Source organism: Myiozetetes cayanensis, unplaced genomic scaffold (assembly GCF_022539395.1).
Source record: "Myiozetetes cayanensis isolate MyiCay16 unplaced genomic scaffold, myiCay2020 scf19, whole genome shotgun sequence".
Taxonomy (NCBI): Eukaryota; Metazoa; Chordata; class Aves; order Passeriformes; family Tyrannidae; genus Myiozetetes; species Myiozetetes cayanensis.
In genome coordinates, this window is record NW_026087400.1 from 1,534,820 (window position 1) to 1,558,052 (window position 23,233).

General features: G+C 52.8%; 2 protein-coding genes across 3 annotated transcripts in view; one reads left to right on the plus strand and one right to left on the minus strand.

Moving 5' to 3' along the window:
* Nucleotides 1-2,547, minus strand: SYS1 (SYS1 golgi trafficking protein). Its single transcript, XM_050313598.1, has 3 exons — nt 2,349-2,547; nt 1,619-1,686; nt 1-1,035 (listed from the first exon to the last, which is right to left on the minus strand). Exons 1-3 carry the CDS (start codon nt 2,508-2,510, stop codon nt 795-797), a joined length of 471 nt encoding a protein of 156 aa, XP_050169555.1. The 5' UTR covers nt 2,511-2,547; the 3' UTR covers nt 1-794.
* SDC4 (syndecan 4) overlaps nt 1,499-23,233 on the plus strand; it is a 26,625-nt gene continuing 4,890 nt past the window's right edge. The window contains exons 1-2 of one of the 2 annotated variants that reach the window (XM_050313596.1): nt 1,499-1,621; nt 22,822-22,963. In XM_050313596.1, the coding sequence (XP_050169553.1) occupies nt 22,840-22,963 (124 nt within the window). In that variant the 5' untranslated portion in view covers nt 1,499-1,621; nt 22,822-22,839. Of the gene's footprint in view, nt 1,622-9,020; nt 9,170-22,821; nt 22,964-23,233 lie in introns of those variants that run through there. The other variant, XM_050313595.1, reaches the window with a different exon arrangement.

Below are 23,233 nucleotides of genomic sequence, written 5' to 3' on the forward strand. Positions count from 1 at the left end.
TTTCAGAGCAGAGGTATGCAATGTTTATTGTAGGAAATGTTATGTGCCCCAGACAGTGGGCATCTCCCAGCCAGGCGTTCTCTGGCTGCCTCCTTCTGTTGCCATGATACAGACACTCATGGTACTCCTTGAAGTGCTCAGCTTCCCAGGAGAGCCATAACACACTCACAGCAACATAATGTTTTTATTATTACAAAAGGTTTCTTCAGCAAACTGCCGTCTGTCACCTCTGTGTATCAAACATGGAAACAGCAAACAAACCCATCTAACTTATAGGTTATTTAGTGTCTCAGCTGGTGATTCAGGTAAGTACAAGTATTTTCCTTTTCCCCATCCATTCACTTCCTTGACTCCTTCCCCAACCAAGGCCCAAATCAGTCACAGACTGCAAGCAGCGGCTCCCAGTCCCACGGCTCATCGTGCCAGCTCCCGCAAGAAGAGCTGACCGCTGTGTTCCCCAAACGGGGCACTCCCACATCGTTAAATTCCAAATGCTCCTCACGCTCCAAGCTTTGCTACCTGGCTTTGTTTAACAGTCTCTTGAGCGAAGAGTTCAAGGGCACACTCTCCATACAGTCACGTTAATGCTTCGTGTTAACAAAATAAACATCTGCTCCTCCCCCGCCGCCAGCCGATGCCGGAGGAGATGCTCGCGCTCATGCAGTCACCGAGGTCCGAAAAAATGAGTAACAAAAGTCTCAACAGACCCGCTGTGCTTCTTCAGGGGATGATTCTGAGGCGTATCCGACGCACCCGTGCCGGAGACAACGGCGTGACGCAGCGCCGGGGCGAGCCTACACGCTGGCCTTGGGCGCGGAGCTGAGGGGGATCTCGCGCAGCTCTATCCGCATGCACAGGTACTCCCCGATGGCCGCCATCAGCGCCGTGCACACCGCCTGCACCAGCCACCACGTCAGCGTCGACGGCACGCGCGAGTTGTACGCCCAGCAGCCCAGCAGGTGGAAGAAGTGGACGGTGACCGTGAAATCCAGGCACTGCTTCCCGCGGCGGATGAAGTACAGCAAGGCCAGGGCGCTGCAGGAGCGAAGGCAAGAGGGGGGGGTGGGATGAGCTGGGCCGTGGAAAAAGGGGGTGCAGCAAGAGCTGTCAGCGGGGCTGGTTATTTAGCGGTTTTAAAACTTCTTCAAATGGTATAAGGGTAGGTTGGTTTTGACCTCTCTCCTGGCCACTGCAGCAGGACTTTTACATTCTTACAGCTTTTTAATTACACGATGGCAGGGAAAGGAGATTTTAGTGCAAAGAACAGGCGGGAATTTTTAAACTACCTCCCCCAGTAATCTCTGTGCAGTGGCAAAATTCATAAATCTTTACAGATCGGTGTTTGCTGAGACCCATTAATTCTAACTTTCAGCAAAATCTCTCACAGAAGCAAATCTCATTCCCAGCTGGGAAATCGAGGCAGTGAAGTGAAATGACTTTTCCAGGTTCTAGAAAGCCCGGAGTCAGCAGTTCCCAACTGCCCTCAGCAGACATGCTCAACCAGGCACAGGGATTTTGGGAGATGCTTTGAGAGAGGCGGGACATCACACTGGATTCTCTTATGGTTCAATGTTAAGGAAGGACAAGACGCAGGTGCTCCAGCTGGCTGCAGACTTACCAGGTGAGTGCATTGAGGATGAAAGCCATCATGGAGAGCCTCCCCGGCGGGGTTGAGAAGCCTAAAATCTACATGGGACTATTAGTAGGAACCCGCGGCACAAATCGCAGCCCAAAATCTGCTCCCGTGGCCCAGCCACATCAGCACGGCCCCACACGGATCAGGAACTACACCAGGAGCCTGGGCAGCTCTGTCTGTCTGGGGGTACCTACGGGAAAGGGAAAGGTCTGGTTCTATGCTGAGAGGAACCTCTTTGGGTGGGTGGGGTGTGTTCAAACTGGGGTTACCTATAAAGGCAGGTGTCTTTACACTGGGGTACCTACACAGGCTGTTTGTCTCTATAAGGGGGTATCCCCTATACAGCCAGGTGCTGTCTCTACACAGGGGTACCAACCCATACAGGGTGTCTGTCTCTATGGGGGTACTGTCTCTAACCCAGGGTACCATCTGCACATCGAGGTGCCGCCTCCACCTCGGCGCACCCCCTGTTCAAAGGGAGGGCTCTGCTCTGGGGGCACCTACACAGACAGCGGGTCTGTGTGCTGGGGGGGCAGCTACACGGGGCTGGGGGACCTCTGCCCTCACACCGGGGTGCTCCCTGGGCGGGGGGCTCTCCCTAACACCGGGAATGCCCGCACCGGGAGCGGGCTCCGACCTCCCCGGCACAGCCTCCCCCTCTCCGCCCCAGAGGCCTGTGTGCCCACGGCGGCTTCCCGGGGCGCGCCCTCACCTCGTCGCTGAAGACCTGCTGGAGGGAGGGCCCGGTGCTGCCCAGGGTGCCGAGGAGGGCGAGCCATAGCCCGAGCGAGCCGTAGTAGCCCGCCTGCAGCAGCACCATCTGCGCCACGATCAGCGCGGGGTCCCACACGTAGCTGCGGAACTGAGCCGCCATGGCCGGCCCGCCGCGCGCCCCCGCGCCGCGCCGCAGCGCCCCCTGGCGCGGGGGAGGACCCGGAGCCGGCCCCTCAGCCCCCCGAGCTCGGGGCAAGCGGGGCTCCTTTGCGCCTTCGCCGAGGGGTTTGATGTTTTCTGAAGGGCTGCTTGTACCTAAAGGGTTGTTACAATGAGCCACGCGAGCGGCGGCTGAGGGCGCTTGGCCTGTTCGGCCTGGAGGAGAGCAGGCCGTGGTCTCCGACACCCTCAGGCGGGGCAGCGCAGGGGCAGGCGCTGATCGCTGATCGCTGCTCCGAGTCGTGCCAGGGAAGTTTTGATACCAGAAAAAGGTTCTTCCCCCAGAAGGGTGCTCGGGCACCGAACAGGCTCCCCGGAGGGCAGTGGGCACGGCCCCAGGGCTGCCAGAGCTCCAGGAGTGTTCGGACAACGCTCTCAGGCACATGGTGGGATTGTTGGGGTGTCTGTGCAGGGCCAGGAGCTGGACTTGGATGATCCTTGTTGGATGATCAGTTCAGAATATTGTGTGTTTCTGTGTTTGTGAGCGCTGGGGTCAGTGGGGGCTGGGGCATCGCCCTGCCCCCTCGAGCACTGCCCAGGTGGCCGTGGCAGGGAGGGGACCCCGAGAGCCCCAGCACTGTTTGGTTTGTGACACGGAGAGGTTTGTCAGCCGTGGGTGGTGCCTGTGTGCTCTGTGCCCTCTGACCAACACCGGCTCTCTGGCATCCGCCTGCCCTGGGCATCCCCAGCCCTGCCCTCTGCCCTGAGCCACTGTATTCAGTAACCTGGCTGGCCAGCCCTTGCTAAACAGTCCCTGATGCCCTGCCATACCCCTTCTGTGATCAGCCCTTGGCTGCTGGGCCTTGTTTTGGTAGCCTCAGTGAGCTGTCCTGCTTGCTTGGCTTTAGATATGAGAATTGTCACTGTCTGAATAGTAAAATCCCCAAGGCTGTGTGGGACAGTGGAGCATTTTGGAGATAAGGTTTCCCCAGACCCCGCTCCCTGCCCATCTGCGCTAGTGTCAGTGCGTTCCATAACTTGGCAGAGCAGCCCTTGCTAAAAAGACACAAATACCAAACATAGAAGAAATTGTTGTCCAGGGATGTTTCCTTTCATCTGGAGGGCAGTTCCTGTAGGCACTGAGGCTGTTTGGCAGCTGCTGCCCAGCTGTGCTCATTTTTGAGCTTTAGGCCACTGGGCACCAGGATGTTGTTTTGATTCCTGGTGTGCCCTGGCAGCACCTTTCCATTACAGGGCTGGGTTGTGTGCAGGGCTTGGCTTCTTTTGGGAGGTTTCTTCTGGTGCACTGTGGTTTGTTCTCTTTAGCCTCATGAAATAGCCAGGTGCCAGAATCCCTCATGCTCTGCCATACCCCTTCTGTGGTCAGCTCATGGCTGCTGGAGCTCATTTTGGCGGCCTCAGGGAGACATCCTGCTTGCTTGGCTTCAGGTATGAGAATTGTCACTGTCGGAATAGCAAAGTCCCCAAGGCTGCTTGGGATAGTGGAACATTTTGAAGATCTTTGCTGGAAAAAGGAGAGGAGGCACCCCCGGGGTGTTTCGGTGGATGGGGGAGTTGCCACAAGAGCCATTGTCACCTGGAAAAGAGAGGAGGAGGACCAAAGGGGATTCCAGCTTCTATGGGAGGCGATAGGCCCACATCAGTCGTGGGTGTGGAATATGCTGGCTATGGGAACTCAGATTATGATCTCTGACAGTCTCTCATGACTTTTTTTCCATGCCTCATATGGGAAGTTCCCTAAGCAGCTTTGCTGCATGTTTTCCTTTCCTCACGCTGGGAATTTCACTGTGCCGAGGCAGGTTTGACACATTTTGTTCCTCGTTCCCGGACCTGCTCCTGGAAAGGATTGTGCAAGGCAGAGGCAGTGCGTGGTGGACTCGGGCCTTCGGAGAATTTATCTTTGCAGGAGCTCCAGCTCAGCCTGTGCAGAAATGAACACAGGAAAATCCCAGCCCTGTCAGGGCTGTCTGCTGACAGCACATTGCTGAGCATAAATTGTGACACTTGACACTTCCTCTGTTAATTCTAAGTAAAAAATTGGTTTCTTTTCCTGAAATCTGCTGGGCTTGGCTGTCATAGATGTGCAAGCCATCCCTTAGATATTAATTCTCACTCAGCTCTTTCTTTTATAGTCCCTTATAGGACTGACTTTCCCGTGCCAGCAGAAATTTTGGTTGTTTAGTCACGGCTGAGTAAAACTCCAACCTAGAGTGAGGGAGGACTGTTGGTATTAATTGCTGTGTGTCTTTCCACAGGCAAATAACTGATTGATCCAGAGGTCCCTGGGATCACAAGATGTGAGCTGGTGTTTTAAGGAGGGGTTGACTTGAATGCCTTCTGAATTTGAGGCTCCTCCCTGGTTGGCTGCTGGCCTGTAACTGAAGGCATTGCATGGGCACAGCAGCAGCTGAGCTTGAGGTGAGATTTGAGGCTCCTTCCTGCCCTGGGCTGGCAGAGGGTACCCCTATGATGTGGTGAAGTGCTGTGGCACAAAGACATCTGTGCCGAGACTCGGCTGCAGCCCCGTTTGTGAATTTGTTTCCTGGTTGACACTTGCGAGGGCATGGTCGTGTCTGTCTGTGCTCCTGATTCAGCTGTCCCTCCTCTCCAGGCTGCTCCAGCTTAGGGAACCACGTCCTTCTCCTGGAAAAGAGGGTGTTCTTCCCATGAGGAGCCTTGCCCCACAGCCCTGCTCTGTGGAAGAAGGTTTAAAGTGGACCTGGGAAGTAAACTGTACTGGGGCATTCTCAGTTTTCCTTTTCTTCCTCTTTAGTTCAAACAAAAGTCGGAGACAGCTGCGAAGAGAACATGTGTTAAAGGGGAAAAGGAAGCACTGAGATCATGATTTCTAGGGTGCTGCTTGCTCGGCTCCTGGTTAGAACATCCTTTTTTAAGCAGTGACTGTTTCGTGCGTGACACCTGCGTGTTGTGAAGAGCAGCAGGGGAAGGAGAAGTGGCAATGTGCCCAGGACAGAGCAGATGACCAGAGGGTGTACCCGGATCACATGCAACTATTGTGGTCACTTCTTTATCAGGAGTGTGGAAAAAGAATGCCCTATTTAGCCAGGAATTCTTTCAGTGAGAAATAGCTGTCTAGGAGGGTATTGTTTTTCCTCCTCAGGAATCATTGCCTAAAAAAGGAAGCTGTTTATTTAGGTGATCCATACTTTACTAGCTGGTGTACAAAGGGTGGTGCTGTCTGAATGATCCCTGCTGGGGTTGTTTCCCTCTTGCCAGGCGGGTAGGACTTGTGCTAAGGTGACCTTTGCCAAAGGGACAGTAAGGCTAAGAGCACACATTTCCAGAATAAGATGGCATTAAGTGCCTCAAAGTGCGGGATGAGAGTGTTCAGTCACTCCTCTTCCTCCACCCATGTGGTGTGCAGGTGTGTTTTTCCAAAGAGTACAGAACGGGCTTTGGGAGTTGAGATTTTTTTCAAAACTCTTCTTAAGGTTTCTTTGTGCTCAAGAGCCCTGCCCCGAGCGTGGTTTAAAATCTGCCTGTAGGAGCTGTGCTGAGCTTGGCTGGAGAATCTCTGTTCCTGGCTACTGCAGTAGCATTTATCATCTAGAATTGTCTAAAGGGCCCCATGTGTGGCCTTCTCAAGACTATCTAGACATTTCTTAAAGTGTCATGTAGAAATGTGATTCCCCTCACCCTCCAAATGTGGCATATTCCAACACTCCCTTCCACTTCCAGCATGTTTGCATTGTGTTGGTGACTGACAGCTGTTTATTTTTTATTTTCTAAATGAGAGTTAGGTAACCCTTCACATTGAGCACGGGGTTAGGAACAATGGTGGCCAGCCTGTGTTATTTCTCTGCCAACCGTAATTTTTAAAAGAAGACGGGAACTGACACACCTTGAACGTTAAAATTCATTGCCCAGAACAAATGTGTTTCTCAACATGCATTTTATTTTTCTTCTGCTTCTCTCCCTTGTAGTTTAGTAGTTAGTCATTTCAGGAAATGACATTTTAGTGGTGCCTTTTTGCTTGCTGGGCCCATGTGTCCTGTTGCTCTCCGTGAATTGGATATACCCAGGGATTTTCTGTGTTATTCCAGGCAGGAGAATGTCGGCATTTTGAGACTGAACATTTGAAGGGCAAACTGAAGGAAGCTGTTCTATGGCCATGGGTTTACAGAACCATATTATGATTTTAGTGACTGCATTTCCTCTGAGTCTCTTGAGGTACAGTCACAGAACGTTTCCGTGTGCGTGAGGAAGGGAGGCGGATCTACACAATGCACTTTGAAACTGCCATTGGTAAAGTTACATACATTTGTTCTCAAGGTTGGAAAGTACATTAGGGTCAAGTTTTAATTTTCTTTTCTGTTTTCAGGAGTCCAGGATCAGTTTGCTTGAGGGACTGTGCATGCAGGTGTGACTTGGATGGACAATGTGTGTGGTCCCTGGGCCAGGCAGACTGACTCCTCTCCATTCTGTCAAAGCAGGACTTCCCCAGGAGGGAAAATACTGTGCCATGCAGGGGAAATTTTTGGTGGAGTGGGTGTGTGTTGAGGGGAATGACAACCAGGAGCAGTTCAGGGTAATGTGCTTGTTTGGAGAGGAAGTTAACAGGCGAGTGAGCAGGGGTTGTGGCCACAATACAGAAAGCTGGCTTTGAAAGCATCTTTGTGGTGGCTGCTTTACCTGGAAGGACATGTACAGAGGTCATGGCCATGTGCACACAAATAGAGGTGGCATTTAGAGGGTTAGGGGCCATGGAGTGCTTCTGGCCACCTTGTGCCGCCGAGGCTGTCTCCTGTCTGGCAGATGTTGTCATGGTATGGACCAGTCTTTGCACATTCAACATGTGTGATCTTCTCCGTCTCCACTCCTGCTGCCCACCTCAGCTGGGTGTCCAGAGCTGGAGGTTCACTGGAGCTGGGCTCCCTGACCACACCAGGAGTGACTTTCATCAGCTCCTCTGTGTGACGAAGTGAGGGTAATAAGGAAGGATAATAACCCAGCCCACAGTGCAGATCCCTCCCTCCCGGCCTTGGGTGCTGAGGTTAACAGGGGGTTAGTGATACACGGCTGTCCTGAGCACAGAGGGTCATGTGCTACAGCAGAATCCCCCACAGTCTGCTCTGTGCTGCTTCCTACCCTTACCTGCACCTGTGCTGTCTTCAGATCTTATTTTTTTAAGCCCCGAGCAGCTCTTTGTCACTTTATATGATGCCAACCAGCTCCCCAGCCAGCTCAGCACAGCGCTGCCAGATCCTCCTGTCAGTGCTCGTGTGTGCAGGCACAGTCCTAACAAACACTGAGGACATCTTGACCTCAGCTCACACCCTCTGTACCTGTTTATTCCCAAAGGAACAGGCAGTTGGGAAGGCTGCTTCACTTTAGGTATCTTTTTGCTTTAAGGTGGGACGGGGGAAGGCTACAAGTTCTTTCAGGATAACTTTGTAGTGCTGGAGTGGGCTGAGAACCAGATCTAGTGGAGGTGGTGTCCATACCTGGCAGGTGGGATCATGACACATATACTTTGTAGTCTATGAGTTGCTTTCCTGTCCAGAAAATGACTTTATACTCTGCAGACTAAAGCCTAAGTTCTAACTGATGTGACTGCAGTGTGAGTGAGGGACTGACACGGAGGCCGTGCTGGTGGGAGATTTCAGGTACCCCTCGGGTTAAGGGACTGTGACAGATGCTTCCAAGCAAATTCTCATGGTCAGGCAAAGTTATTAATGTGAGAAGAGAAACATAAATAATTAAACTGTGTTGTTGGGTTTCCCCCTCTCCCCCGTTTATCAGTGTGGGTTTTTTGCTCTTGCCTGCTTACAGAGAAGGCAGATGGGTCGGTTTCATGTTCCACCTCCGACGAGCCCCGAGTGATGTAACAGCGGCGATAACCGCAGCGGTGACGCGCTGCCAGGCGCGGGGACTCGCTCTCGCCTTTCTGTAAATGTGGGACTGTCACTTGTGGAATGCTGCGAAAGCGGATGCTGCGTGCCCACTCCCTCCCCCCCACCCCGCTCTTTCCCTTTCCCTTTTCACCCCTTTTCACTTCCCCACCCCTTTCTCTTTCCCCCTCCTTTTCATTCACTCCCCCATTCTTTTTCCTCTTTCCTTTTCTCCCGGCCCCTTTCTCCCCCCTTTTCCCCTTCTTCCCCCTCTTCTCCTTTTCATTTTCCCCCTTTCCCTTCCTAACCTTTTCCTTTCTCCACCCCCCCTCCCTTTCTCCTTCCCCCCTTTCCCCATAGCTCAGTGACTGTCGCCGCCGGTCCCAACCATGCCCACCCGCACAGACGGAGCCAGGTTCCGCCGTGTCCCCCCGCGATGCTTCGGCCGTCAGCCCGGCGGTGTCCCCGTGTCCCCGTGCCGGTGCCAGCCCCGGTGCCGGTGCGGTCCCCGTGTCCCTGCGGGTGCGGGGCCGGTGCGGGGCGGGGGCCGCGGGCATTCCCGGCGGGGCGGGGGCAGCGCCGCTCCGCCCCCGCGGGGGCTGTGCCGGCCCTATAAGGGCTGCGGCGGCGGCGGGAGGCGGTCAGAGCCCGCTCCGCTCGGATCTGTCGCTGCAGACCTCGGTCCCTCCCGGTACAGCCCTGCCCGGCCATGCCGCTGCCCCGTGTCCCGCTCCGCGCCGCGCTGCTGCTGCTCGGCCTCCTCCTGCGAGCCGCGGCCGCCGAGTCGGTGAGTCCCGAGGGAGACGGCAGGGAAGGGAGGGGGCTGCCCCGCCGGGGAGGGCTCCCGGTGCCGGCGGGTGGGGGACCCGCGGGTCTCAGGCCCCGCTCGCCAGCAGCCTGAGAGCGGTGTCACCGCTGTCCCCCCGGGGGTCTGTCCCGCCGCTCGTCCTGCTCCGCGGGAGGGGAGGCGGGATGGGTGGCCGGCCACAGGGCAAGTTCCCGTTCCTCCCCCGGTTCTCCTGGCTCGCACGCTGCCTCTTCCGTCCGATGCCAGAGCAGCGCCGTCCGGCCGGTGCCCGCCTGCGTCCCGGCCGGTGCCCGCCTGTGTCCCGCCTGTGTCCCGGCCGGTGCCCCGCTGCCCCCGCGGCTGTGCCGCTCCTCACGTATCCCGTTCTCCCCGTGTGCTCCCCGGTGCTCAGGGCTGGTGGGGTTGGGAGCGTTACTGGGATACCTGGTGGAAACGAACTGAGCTCCATTGCAGCTTTGATCTCCAACTGCCGGTCGTGGACTTCAGTGCTTTAATCCCTCTTTTACTGTGACTATGTGGCGGCTTGGAGGTGTGTGGTGTGTTACAGCAGCACCTGGATAGGCGTTCCAGCCTTACCTGAGTTTGGTTGTGCCGGTGCCTGGGGTTTTTCAGTGTGTATCAAACCTTCCTCGACTTTCGCATGGGAATGAAAAATGATGCATTGCCATGGAGGGTTTAAGAATCTTTTGGATGCTTCAGGTCGGCACGTGTGGGGTCTTCGTGGCGAAGCAGAGATTTTGCGATTCTGGCTTCCCCGCTGTTTGTTTGTTTTTGTGTGTGTCCGTCTTGCTGATAGTGCAATCAGGGCAGATTCCTCTGCTGGTCTGAAAAGAGCTGCTGAGATTAAGGTAACTGCAGGAGATCGCGGATCCTTAAAACTTGATTTCATCATCCACATTGGTTTGCTTTGGACTGAAGGCTGGGTGGGCAGATCTGAACTGGGTGGGCAGACTGTGCTGCTTTGTAATAGGGGCACAGGGTTAGGGGTTGCTGACTGTAGAGTAGGAAACTGCTATAGAGAGCATCTACAGTAATTGCCAGCTACTCTGCTAAAACCAACCAGCCCAAATCCACTTTACTCTAATCTGGTGTCTTTATCCCTGCTATTAAGCACGTGAACCGGTCGTTTGGGAACTGGCCCAAACTAGTAGGGCAAACCTTTGGGGCAGACAGCATCTGGACGTTGCACTGACCATGTTTGGTAGAAAATGCAACTTGGTGTCCCTGGGGACTGGACTGGTCTGCAAGCATCGGATTTCTGCAAAGACAACAAATTTTGCACAGATGCCTTCTGTAAATCCTTATATAGAACTTGTACGGAGTATTTTGTCTGTATCTTTTAGGCTACCTAAGATGGAGTGTGTGCTTGAGAAGTAACACTGGCCTACTACAAAGCCTTATCCAAACAAATTGTTTGGGTTACAGGCTGCCGGGGAGGAGACGAGGATGACACACAGTTTGGGAGAGTTCTGCTGGCACTCCTCCCATATTATTTTTTTTAATAGCACCGCCAAAACGTGCAGGGCTGCACAGCATGTGGCTCTTGGTTTTTCTGTGCGGGAAGGGTGAAGACAGGTAGCTGTTTCTTAACAAGACCGGGATTGTATTTCTTGTGCTTATGTAAGAGTGTGGATTTTGAGAGTGATTCGGTGCTTGAATATTTCCCCAAGCCTGTACAAACAGAAATGCCTTGGCTCCTTTCCCCTTGCGTGGCTTTCTGGTGTAAATGGGATTTCTCCGTGTGAAGCAATCCTGGGATGTGTAAGAGGGTGGGGAATATTACTGAAGTGCTGGAGTGTGACGTCTGTGCTCCGGCTGCGGGTGGGTGGGTTGTGTTACGACAGCCCCGCAGCTTTGGGTGAGAACATCCCCCTCTTCCCTGTGGGGTGGGGGGGAGCCTGGAGCTGGTGCCTCATGTCCCCAGGTGGTCCCGGCCCTCTCTGGCTGAGTGCCTTGGAAGGCAAAGGTTGTGTGGGCAGAGGGCTCCCCTCTGCTGGGCAAGGATGGGGTTCCTGCAGAAGATGCTTTAGGGGTGATGGACAGAAAGCCACCAGTGCAGCCAAGACGTGGGATCAGTGGAGCTGACACAGGACTTGAGGTCTGCCTACTTGAGCAGAGTAGCATTGCTGAGCTCTCCCTGTGCTTTCAGCATCTGAAAGTGCCCCTGGCAGCACGGGAGGAAAGCAAGGGGTATTCCCTCTGCTGCAGGATTGGGCTCTGCTCAGTTTGGGCTGCAAAAGGGCCGAGTGCCCTGAGCTCAGCAGGGCTGTAGCAGTGCTAGTGGGCTGCACACCTTTTGTTTCACCTCTGTGCCTTGAACTACGCAGAAAAAGTCTCTGTGCAGCACCACATCATGTTTGTGGGTCCCCAGCAGTACAGATGAGCACAAATCCAACCCAGAAACTGCTGGCAGAGGATTGCTCTAGGGGGAAGGGGGAGGCTTTGTGCTGTTAGTGGGCTCTGTTTGCTGGTTTAAAGCAATCATGCTCGGAGGCCTCCTGATTGGCAAAGCTGGTGTCTTGTTGATGATAGCTGTGTTTGGAAAGTAGTGCAGCATTATTAATGTTAAAACCGGTTTGGCTTGTCCTGCTGCCATTGATCCCCGAGGCCTGTTCTTTCTGCTCTTTGCCCAGTTTCTCATCTGTCCCTCCCAATCAAATCAAGACATTGCTATCTGCACGTTTTACTTTATTTTTTACCTGGACTTGGCAAGCTCACATGTAGAGCAAAACCCTGCTTTGCTTCAGCCCTCTTGAAACAGGATGTTTATATAGGGTGTTTAAGGGAATGTTCCTTAGCCCCGAAGGGCAAGGAGCCCAGGACTTCTGGTAGACAAACCTAGAGATGTCTGTTGGGTTGAAATGCCTGTAACATGTAGGAAGAAATAACCTCTCCAGCACCTTGTACCTTGTCAAACTGCAGGCACAGTTCATGGGGTGGAAGTTCAGGGCTGGGTGGCCCCTCCGTGGCTCAGAGCCCTCTCCACACTCGATGTGGAGGTTCCCAGGGGTGGGAATAGTCACCCCTGCAGTGCTTGGGGCACAGTTAGGGAAAGGGAGCTGCTGCCCAGTTCTCATCTGCCCCAAGTGCTGCCAGCTCCCATGCTGGAGAGCACTTTCCTGTGGTTCAGAGTTTTCCGAACAGCTTACGCAAGAGGCACATCGGGGCTGAACTTGGTACTTTTCAGATACCAGAGGTTCATTTGCTCTGGGGAGTTAAGGCTGTTGTTAGCCAACGCAATTGCTCTCTTTCCTGCCTCTCCTGTTGCTGTCTCCCAAGGCTTTGGCACTTTGAGGTCTTGCAAAGGCCTGTATCCAGTCCAGCAACAGGGAAAAGGTTTTTCTTATGTGTTTTTGCTTTTCCCTTCCCCTCCAAGCCTCTGTTAATGGCATTACTATTGCCTTGAGCTGCTTGAATGGTTGGGGTGGGGAGGCCATTTGCTGCTCTCAAATGGAGCTTAATGTGAACGTGCCATGGTTTTCCTGTGGTGTCATACTGTCCCACTTCCACTGCAAGCTGGAAGCTGCCAACTTGACTTTCCAGGTGACGATGGAGAGGAGGGACACTGGCTTGGCTGGCTGCTCAGCGTGTGGACTTCAGCACAGCTTCTGCTCTTTCCCTCTGACTCCTGGTGCTGGCAAATGCTCTGTTAGACATATCCTGGCTGCTTGAATCCCCTATAAGTTAGCAGTAGGTTGTGTTACATTTTGTGTGTGTTGTTCTCCCTCAAATGAACAGATGGATGTTCTCAGATTTAAAGACAATTTTTTTTTTTTAATTAGTGATACTAACTGTGCCTGTAAGAGTGGCATAACTGTGGTTCTATGGTCTGCAATGTAAATTGCTTGGGTTGACTTGTAAGATTACTTGATTAAGTTATCTTGGCTCTCTGATCCCACAGAACTCCCCAGCTATCACTTTGGCTAGACAAAAGGAGCATCCATCCTTCAAAACACTTCCTAGCTCTTGAGGTAACATTTATCCTCTTGAGCCTGCTCTTAGATCTCGCAGCTGCATTCCCCCCATTCCCTCGGTACAGCCTGTTCCTTTATGCCCTGTAACAACAGCCGGGTTGTGCTGCTTTTGCAGCCTCAAACTGGAAGCTGAAGCAGTTGAAACCCTACGGAACCGAGGGGACAAACCCTGCGCACGCCTGACCTCCGGGCTGCTGCTGGGGAGCATGTGTGGCTGTTTGTTTGAGACTCGCTGGAATGCAAATGCTTGAGATTAAGGATTCAAATGATTTGCACTAGAATGAGACTCTTGTGATGAGACTGGGCTTGGTGGCTCTGAATAGACAGGGCAGCCTAGTTAAAGAGTTTAACTTGTAATAAGCCACTGCTCTAAGGGACTGTAAAAGATCCTGCATTAATGAGCTGCTAGGGCTGCACTTCTAGGTTAGTTCAGGCTTTTATTTTTTTTTGTCTTTAAGCTTGTGCCTGAATGTTTGTCCAGTGAATGCTGCTGGTCAGAGCACCAGCTCTACCCTGTGTCGCCATCGGCCCTGACTTACAGCAGTCATGCTCTGACTCAGGTTTCTGGCACTTGCCTGGCATCACAGCTCCCTTAGACACCCGCTGTCACCCTCTGAGTAACAGCCTGGCCCCTTACCCAAAGCAGTGACTCAGATTTCCGTGGCTCTGCAGTGCAGAGGTGGATCTCTTCTTATGGGGTTAGGAAAGGGGTGACAGGCAGAACCAGGGCTTCTGCTTGGCACACGGTCTGTGCTGCCCTTGGCACCCAGCGCCTTCTCTGCTGCCTCCTGTTTAATCTGGTTGTGGTGGGCAGAAAAGCTGTCGGGCTCTGACATGTGACTGCTGCCAGTAGCTGAGCTGGTGTTGGCAAAGGCAGATCATAAAATGTCCCTGTCTTGAGCAGCCGTAACTTGCTCTGGCAGTTCGATGGTTCCTTCATTTCCAGGCAGAAACAAGAGCTCCATGGGAGAGAGGGAAGCAGTGGTGTTAGAAAAGTGAGTGAAAGTGTTCAAAGCAAGCTAAAGGAGCAGAAAGCCTCAAAAGAGGGGGTTAAATACTTAATCCTGAATCTGGAGAAAATGTCAGCGTAGGAGGGGAAAACATGCAAGATGTAGCTGTGTCCCTCTCAGTTTCTGAAGGCTGACCGACTTGAAAAGTATGCTTCTTGTAAAAGTTCTTATTTTTGCTGGAAATATGCGCCCTTGTCAGTTTTATCCTTAAATCCTTTGAGGCTGAGAATCTGCTTATAAGATGCCAAGAGGCTGTTGTTAGACAAATTATTGGGATAACTTAAAAATCAAAGCAGTTAATTAAAATCTCAGAGAGACACTCCTTGGGGCAGGAAGGAGACTGGGAGACCCATAGCACTGTTACCCAAGCAGCTGGTGTTATGTCAAGCAAAACCACGGCTGCTTCTTGCTTAAACAAATTGTGTTGTGTCAGGGGCGGCACAGCCTGCCATGGGAAGGATTTCTCTCTTCTGATGTTGCTCTGCCTTGGGAAAAGGTGTCTCCACCATGGTTCCTCTAAAGCTGTGCTGCTGTCACACTTGATGTGCCCTTGGCCTGCTTACCTTGCTGTGAGGCTCACCCTGCCTCCTGCCCTTCAGCTGCTGTTATGGTCCAACTGCAGCAATAAAAAGCGATGGAACGTGCGTAAATGACTGTGAAAGTGCCTCGGACTTGCACTGAAGTGGCTTGCACAGCACAGTAGCCAGAAATCTCTGTGCAGAAGGTGAGGTGACTGAGGGGAGTATGGCTGGAAGGAGGGCAGCTGCTGTGGTGGAGTGCTGCTGTGCTGGCCTGGAGAAGAGTGGGGCCTGGAGGTGGAGGGACAGATCCTGGCCAGTGTGGTGTTAGGAGGGTGGCAGAAGCCTCTTTAATGTCCCCCTTTAAAAACAGAGAAGCTTCTACTCTCCTCCAAATGGAAATACAGCCCTTACTGATGTCAGGAGCTTTTGCTTGGAAGACTCTGTTCCCCAGCGAGGTAAATATTTATTGCAGATCCACAGTGTGCAGTGGAGCAGAGTCTGGAGCCAGGATCTTGCAGGAGACTGTTTATGTGCGGGCTGTTCTTGGCGCTAATTCCAAATTTCCTGAGGCTGAGTATGAGGAGCAGGTCCTGCGTGTTGGTTACTCAGACTTGCTAGTCCAGCCGAGCGTGGGCTTCGCAGCGCCAGGGAAGGAGTGACCCAAACAATGGCCGGGTCCCTGTGCTCCCGGCTGTGACAAAGTGGGTACAGAGACATGGTTGGGGAGGGCTGGAAAACTGCTGCCAGCTGCTCACCCCCTGCTCAAAGAGACAGGGAAGCTTTACTGGGAGTTCAGAGCCTGTTGAGAGAGGAAAAGTGCCCCTGGGAGTGACAGGTTTCCTGAAGTACAGCTGCATTATCCCCAATAGCACAGGCTGTGTCTGCTGCTTTCTGGGCCCAAGCCAAGGCACCTTCTGCACAAGTAGGGAACGTCTTTGTTAAAAAACAAACAAACAGAAAAACCCAACCCCAAACTCCAGGCACTGAAAACCCAGCCACTGCTGCTGCAGCGCTAGGAAAATCCCTACTGTTGAAATGTTTGTTTGTATAAATGCTCACACGGGTATGGCTGATAGTGGAGTGCTGCTGCTACGCTGTCTCGAGTGCTTTTGTGCCGATAACTTCCTCTGCTGCAGTTCTTTGCTGGCACCTTTGCCAACAGAGCAGCATAACCCTGCTGGCAGAGCTCAGCTGCCTGGGCTAAGCCTAAATCTTTGGGCTACTTCTTCTGATTAGATTAAAATGGATCGTGGGAGGGGAAGCATTTGTAGGGCGCAGCGTTGGGAATCTTGACTGTACAAACAAGCTGAGATTAGCTGCATGGTGAGCCAGATAGGAAAGGCACCCTTTGAAGTTGGGTGTCTGCCTGGCTTAATTTTGCTAACACGCTGGCATGAGGGAGCATAAAGATCCCAAAAAGGCACGTCACGCGTTTCTTGCCAAGTGGAAATTCTGCTTGTGTACGTGTTCGGGGAAGTATTGGGGTGTAGGTGTATTCTAGGAAAGGGCAGTGAGGGCAGGCCCCTTCCTGGTGTCAGGGGGAAGTGTGATACATGAAATGTCCCAAGCCTGAAGCATTAGCGTGAAAAATCATCCCTGGTGGAAAAGCTGCTTTGCTGGCGCCTTTATATCCTTTTTTTCCTTCCTCAGACAAGGATGCTGTAGAAGCCTCTATTATAGAGTAGGGCAACTCGGAATCAGTCGTGAGCTGGAAAAACTGAATTCCTTTTTTTACCTTGAAGGGATTTCTCCAGCTTCTGAGCTGAGCCCAGGGCAGTGAGGTGTATGCATTGCCTATGATTAGGTTTGTAAATACCATAAAAAATATAATCTCTTTATGAACTAGGTGTGTATCACTGCCTGTGACCAGGAGAAGCCTTCAGGGGCGTGAAATCCTGCCGCAGTTGTTTTCCTCTGAAGTCACATGAGAGCTCCTGCTTTTTCCTCCTGTACTTTTCCTCTGAACGGTTATCTCTATTTACTTCAGGGCAAGTGATGGACACACAGCCATCTGCAACTGCCTGCTGAGCTTTATCTCCTCTAGCTGGATGGGAAGCAGTCATCTCCTTCCCACTCTGGCTTTGGAACGGGGCATGGAGTGTTTGGAGCAGCGATTTTGCCACCATTGCAGTAAACAGATCCCAGCATGTGCCTGTCTGGCAAAAGACTCAATCTTTATGGCTTTTCCTGTGGCTGATAATCAGGGACAAGCAGTTAAACAAGAGTTCATTCCTTGGTAATCTCTCCATGCTGCTGTGGGCTGGAGGGAGCAGGCTGTGTGTGTGAGCAAGAGCACAGCAGCTCAAAGGTAACTGAGGCTTGAGCTTGGTGAGCGCAGGGAAGCCTATTTTGAGCAAGCAGGGCCCGGGAGGATTCATCCCTGCTGCAGGGGAGGCAGCCGTGACAGCGAGTGGCTCTGCAGAGCCCGGGATTACAGCGTGATTGTCACGGGGATTACGGCTGCGCTGCCGCATGAGCCCCCGGCAGAGCCGCTTGTGCCCACACGGCTTAAGAATCACCCGGGAACGGGGGCGAGGGGGGAGCGGCCCCGGCTGGGGCTGGGGGAGTGCTGGACCTGCCCTCTCCTCTGCACGTGGGCTGTGCCTGCAGGGAGATGGATACCTGGTTGGACAGGGACTGGGCAGGCTTCTCCTAAGTCACCTTGAACGAGTGATGCTTTTACCAGCCAGACAGTTCCCCGGCCTGCATGTTGCTCCTGCTCTGTCTTATTAAGCAAAACCCTGCTCCCTGCCTGTCTGTGTTACTGAGCATAATTCAAAAAATAATGTATTTTTCCCCCCTCTTTGCTAAGAGGCACAAAGAGTGTGCAGTAAGTGCTGTGGTCAGTACTTCAGTCTCTGGTTTCTCCCTTAGTCCTCGGGGGTGTCTTGGATTTACCTTTGTGGCTCTCTGGGGTGGGAGTGCTGGATGGTGGCTGTCAGAGAGGAGATGGGCAAGGCTGGCTGTGGCTCTGCTCTGGGACTGCTTGGAAAGCAGTTGAGCAAAGGTGGTATTTAACCATGTCTGGAAGCCTCAGGTGATCCTGTCATGCAACCAAATACAAACATGTGCCTGGATGGGAGATGTTTAACTTTTGTCCTTTGGCACAAAGGCCAGTGCAGGCCATATGTGCTGAGAGTTATGTGGGACAGACTGACCAGAAACGGGTGGTAAAATGGTACCTCCAGGCATGGGCATAAGAAGCTGGGAGAAGTGGATTTTTTTTTTTTTTTTACCTTTTTTACTGTGGCTGGATGTGTTTGAAGGAGTTAGATGTGACCTAGAACAAAATATTGATATTTGCTTTGCTCTCAGGGCTAAGGTGACTTTTGTATATTTATTTTTTCCCCTAAACAGAGCTGGAGCACGGAGGGAGTGAAGGGTATTTTGGGGGAATGTATAGACCCTTTCCTTACTAGTTTAACAGGAGCTGTTGCTGGAAGCACCTGTCACTTCTAATAACGTTTTTTAATGTGTATTCAGATGGGAAGATAGAGCTGTCTTTGCCTGTTTCACTGCACACCTCCCTCAGTGGAGATCAACTTTATTTGGCTGTTTCACACAGATTTGAGCTGCCCAGTTTCCAGTGCTTGTGAGACTCCTCTGCCTTGCTGCTTCTGGGGGGCTGGTGGGCTCTGAGGGGGCTGAGCTCACTCCCAACCCCTGCTCCTCTGCACGCTTGGTGTGAGCCTTAAAACCCACCTGGTTTGTGAGCTCCTGCAAGAGCTCAGTGGAAGAGAACTGGATGGAAATCCCCTCCCTTGGGCTGGGTGGTTTACAGAGCTTTGCATCCTCGCACTGGGAAGGCCCTGTTGGATCCTGTGCTCTTTGGTCCGTGATGCAGGACAGCAGAAGGCCCAGGGGAGGCTCTGCAAAAGATCTCTTACTAACCAGGCTCTGAGGCTGGGCCATCCAGGCAGCTGCTGGTGTTGTCCAGGAGCCCTTGCTGGTTGAGCTGATGGGGGTGTGCCTTGTGATGGTGTGAGGTGACATCTGTCCATGACAGGTCTGGGAAAGATATTTTGTATAGCCCTGCTTGCTGAAGTGGAATGAGGTGATCTGTGGAACTGTCCCTGAGTACAGGGCACCTGAGAAAAGCCCTGGGAGCAGCTTGCACCTGCCTGTCCCTGCAGGCTACAAAGAGTTAACAGGTCTGTGCCTCTGCCCCTCTCCTGCCACCTCCCAGGCTGGCCCAGCTCCATGTGCTTTTGTCTAGGAAAGGTTGACTTTCACCTTGCTCCTGTTTACTCCTGGATTTGTGTACACAGTGCTGGGGAGGGAGACCAGGAGCAAGCACTGGGTCTCCATGCCAAAATAATAAACTTGATAAAGAGCTCCAGGCGCTGTGGATGCCCCAGTCCCTGCAGGTCTGACTCCCTCTGCAACTTGCTGGCTGTGACCCTTCAAAGGAGCTTTTAATGCACTCTGTGTTTGATCAGAGACAAGGGCCAGCTGTAAAAGCCAGTTCCACGTCTGGAAAACTTTGTCTCTGCCCCAAAACATCATTTGGGTTTTTTTGAAAGGGCTTGCAAAGGCTGTGGTGAGGACATGTGGGCTGGGGCAGGCGAGCTGCCTGCCTTTGTTATTTCCCAGAACTTGCCAGCGGCTGGGGAAATTCACACATTGCACACGAACTTTGCTTGCTGCCTCGATAAATAGATGCTCTTGCTTTGAGAGGAGATGAAGGGTATCCCGGGGCTGTAAGGGAAGGCCCCAGGAGCATGAAATAGAGAGGGGTGGGCTAGGAATGGAGCACAGCAGGGCTGCCTGGGGTGCCAGGGGTGTGATTCTTGTGCCTCCACCAAGCAAACAGTGTCTGGCTTTATCCAGTAGTACAGCCTGCCTTGGGCTCAAACATGAGATTTCTGTGCCCAGCTTTTCCAGGAATGATGCTCATAGTTCACGTGCCTCACGTGCTGGTTGTCTGGCACGAAATCAATTTATTTATGTATTTATTTATTTATTTATTTATTTATTGCCACTGGCAGGCAGGCAGAGCTCCTGCTCCCCAGCACACTGTTTAATCTCCTGTGGTGCTTACTGGGGATAAAGCTGCTTAACATGAGGAAGAAAAATGGAACTAGACTCCTGCAGGAAAGGTTGATTTCCGTACAGACCCCTCCTAGAGAGGAGCATATTAATAGTAGGACTTGACTTCAGCTGCCAGGGTGAGGTGGAGCTGTGCAGCCCCAGCAAGTCCCTGGCCTGGCTCCAGTCCTGGGACAACAGGTGGAGGGAAGCAGACTCTGAGCAGCGCTGGTGTCCTTCTCCAGCTGGCAGTTGCAGAGGGTGTTAAGCTGAATGTGGCCAGAGATGACTTGGCAAGGGCTGACCATCATCCTGTGGCAGTCTCAGAGCTCTCTCCTCTTGGCTGCAGCCCGCAAGCCCAGAGGAAGTGTGGCCGCCTTCTGCAGTGCCCCTTCAAGTAGCAGAGCTGCAGGGAGGACTGTGTGCTCTTGGAGAGGGGGGTGCTTTTATTAAGCAAAGAACTCCAGGGAGCTCTTTATGTGGCAGCTTGGGAAGCCTGCAGCCCCTGCTTGTAAGTCTGTGAGAGTGCCTGTGTGCCCTTTCACAGGTGTGTATGTGAGGAATGTGCCTGCTCCAGACCTGCCCTTCAAGCACCACACGCCAGTGTTAACTCTTCCCAGGCTGCCCGTGCCCCAGCTCCCAGTTAGGGCCTGCTTCCTAGAAACACATGCCTTGAAACCTGGAGGATAATTATGGAGGTGCCCAGCAGCCCTCTGACTTCCCTGGCAGATGAATCTGGAACGTGAGGCTCACTGCCCACAGGAAAAGTTTCCCGTACCATTTGAGAAGCTCTTGTGGCTTCCAGGAACTTCCCATGCTTGCTCAAGAGGATGATGAAGAGTGAGTTCAGGGAACGCTCCCATATAATCTTATTTATGCTTGTGAGTCAGTAATTTCCTTATGTCCTGTGCTGGTAAACACTGCCTGTCCTGATTTCAGTAGTGTGTTCTGACAGCCAGGCCTGGTGCATTCCACAGCGGGCACTGATGGCTGTGGCTGTCTGCCCCTGCCCTGCTGCTGGCTGGGCTCATCTGATACAGCCAGTGGGCTGTCCAGCCGCCCTGGGGACTAAACCCGGCTTTTCTTGAGCTGCCCTTGCTCGGACACTGCGGGCCATGACTCATGGTGAAGTACAGGGTGAGCTGGCACCGGGGCGTGGCTCAGCACGGCACTTTTGCCAACATCAGTCTGCCCAGTGCAGCAGCCAGGTTATGCAGATCTGCAGCAAACCTGCTCCCCGTGCCCTAGATTGGGAACTGGGCTCTTCCTGCCAGGGAGAAGTGGCCAGGAGCTGCCCTGGGAACAGCTACTGCATGCTGGCAGCAGTTTCCACTGCAGGGCTGGCTTTGGCTGGTTTTCACATATCTTGAAATGAATTTCCCTTGGAGCGAGTGATCCGTAACGTTAGGAATGCCTGGTTCCAGGCTGGGAGAGGATTTCTTCCAGGCTGACCTTCCTCCCGGCCCCCTTCCCCACACCTAGTGCCAGGCTTGGCATAGCAGAGATGGTTCTGGGAGGAGAACTGGCCTCAGCATTTCATGCCCTCTGGGCTGTTTCTCTGGTTATCGTGCAGCGGGGTCGCTGGGGAGACCCAAAATGCCTCCGTGAGCAAAGGAAAAGCACATCTAGTGCCACTGCTCCTGGTGCAAAATGAGAAACATCTTGGCCTGGCCACAAAGCCTTGTCTGTGGCAAACCCAGTGTGCAAATGTGCTGAGGGGTAGGGGAATGGGGCTGGAATCAGGGCTGGGCTGTGGGCAGAGGAAGCTGACACGTGGCTTGTGGCTGATTGTTGGCCTTGGCTTTGTGAGATCGATAGCGGATGTAATTCATCAGTCTTGTCACTGCTGGGCTGTGGGATGGGCCACACCTGGCCAGGGGAGCAGGAGGGCTGATCCCAGCTCTACCTGTCCCCAGTCTCTGATCCTCCTCACCCCTCTCAGGCTGTAGCTCATGGTAAGCCTGTGCACTGAGAAAAGCCCCCCAGATGTGCTGGACTGGAGTAAAGAGATGTTTTAAAAATGCTCTCTGGGTAGATAAAACCTTTGTAAAGACGTCCCAGTCTTCCCAGGCGTTCTGTGAGGACATCATGAAAGAATGTTGCCAGCTTAGCCCCTGGCTGTGGGACCCACCGGTCTGCATTGTGCTCTTGCCTTAGGGGAAGGGGTTGAGTCCCCCTCCACAGGGATGATTTCATGGCTGTGGAAGCACCTGGAATCTGTGGGCTGGTGTTGAGCAATCCCAGCCTCATACCTGTGGTACCCTCACCGGGGCTGGCCCCGGGGCTGTGGGGTGAGGAGAAATAGTTCTGGGAAGTTGCATAACCTTGGTGAGGGCAGGAGGTTTGTGCTTGTGGCTCCTTGAAAAGTCCCAAGTGCAAATGAGCTTTGGTGTGCAAATTGCCATTGTGGCCAAACAGCTGATATCTGGGAGGCTCTCCAGCTTTTGTGCTGTAGCTGCACTCCTTGGGCCTTTGGATCCCGGACATATTTTACAGGCTTGTTTGTTTACATGCTTTTTAAGAGGTGAGGCAGGGGAAGCTCTTCCTTCAGGCGAGTCATTACTGATAGTGAGTGCTCTTGAACGTCACACTGTATTGCTCTGCAGCTCAGCTGAACTGACAGACCAGCTTTTAAGCCTTGGGTGATAAAATGGGTTTGTTCTCAATACAAGAAGGGAGCAATTGCCTTGGTTGTGAGGCTTTGGTGTTATGCAAAAAAAAAATGACCTTTAGGTGCTGGGCTTTTTCCCCAGGAATAGCAGGTCCTTCCAAGGTATTGCTTTTCCAAATGCTTTTGCTACAAACTCCTGACCAAGATCCTGTTGTGTTGTTTTCACCCTGTGTGTTTAGGTGAACTTCTTGAATCTGTAGTGCTCAGGAAATTCCCCTCCCAGGCTGGCTCTCACTTCTGTTCTGAGAAATTCTAGGGGAATTCAGCTGTTTTCAGGCTGATAAAGATAATGCTTTTGGTGGAGAGGAAGTTCAGCATTTAATGCTTTTCTGTTGGAAGCGATGTGCTCAGCACAGGCTCGGAACCTTCTGTGAAGTCTTTCTGAGGAGTTGCCTGATATTTAACACTTTTCCATGCCCCTTTGCAGGTCAGAGAAACTGAGACCATGGATGCTGGATGGCTTGACTACCCTGCCTCTGGGGACTTGCCAGATGATGAAGACATTGGTGAATTCAGGCCTCACTTAACTGCTGATGGGTTGGATTTAGACGAGTCATCTGGGTCTGGAGGTAAGTAGGGAAGGGGGGAAAGGGATCTCCCTCAGCTGATGCTGTGAAATTTCTTTCAGCACCATCCCATGAGTGATGGGCTAAGTGCACAGCCAGAGCTCCAGAGGAACCACAGTGTCAAGTGGAGATGAGAGAGCCTCGTGAATTGTAGTCACTCAGATGAGAACAGTGAAAGTGGTTGTGCTGTGATGTTGAATCACCTGGGGAGGACAGATGGAGTGTAGCCAAGCTTGTCTTGCTGCAAGTGAAAAGGCATTGCACTGGCTGGAT

Bases quoted from the DNA above. Each gene is read 5' to 3' on its own strand.
- SYS1 (XM_050313598.1), bottom strand. From the start codon at position 2,510: ATGGCGGCTCAGTTCCGCAGCTACGTGTGGGACCCCGCGCTGATCGTG. The intron at 1,687-2,348 runs GTGAGGGCGCGC...AGTCCCATGTAG, and splicing joins AGCAGGTCTTCAGCGACGAG to ATTTTAGGCTTCTCAACCCC. The intron at 1,036-1,618 runs GTAAGTCTGCAG...TCGCTCCTGCAG, and splicing joins ATCCTCAATGCACTCACCTG to CGCCCTGGCCTTGCTGTACT.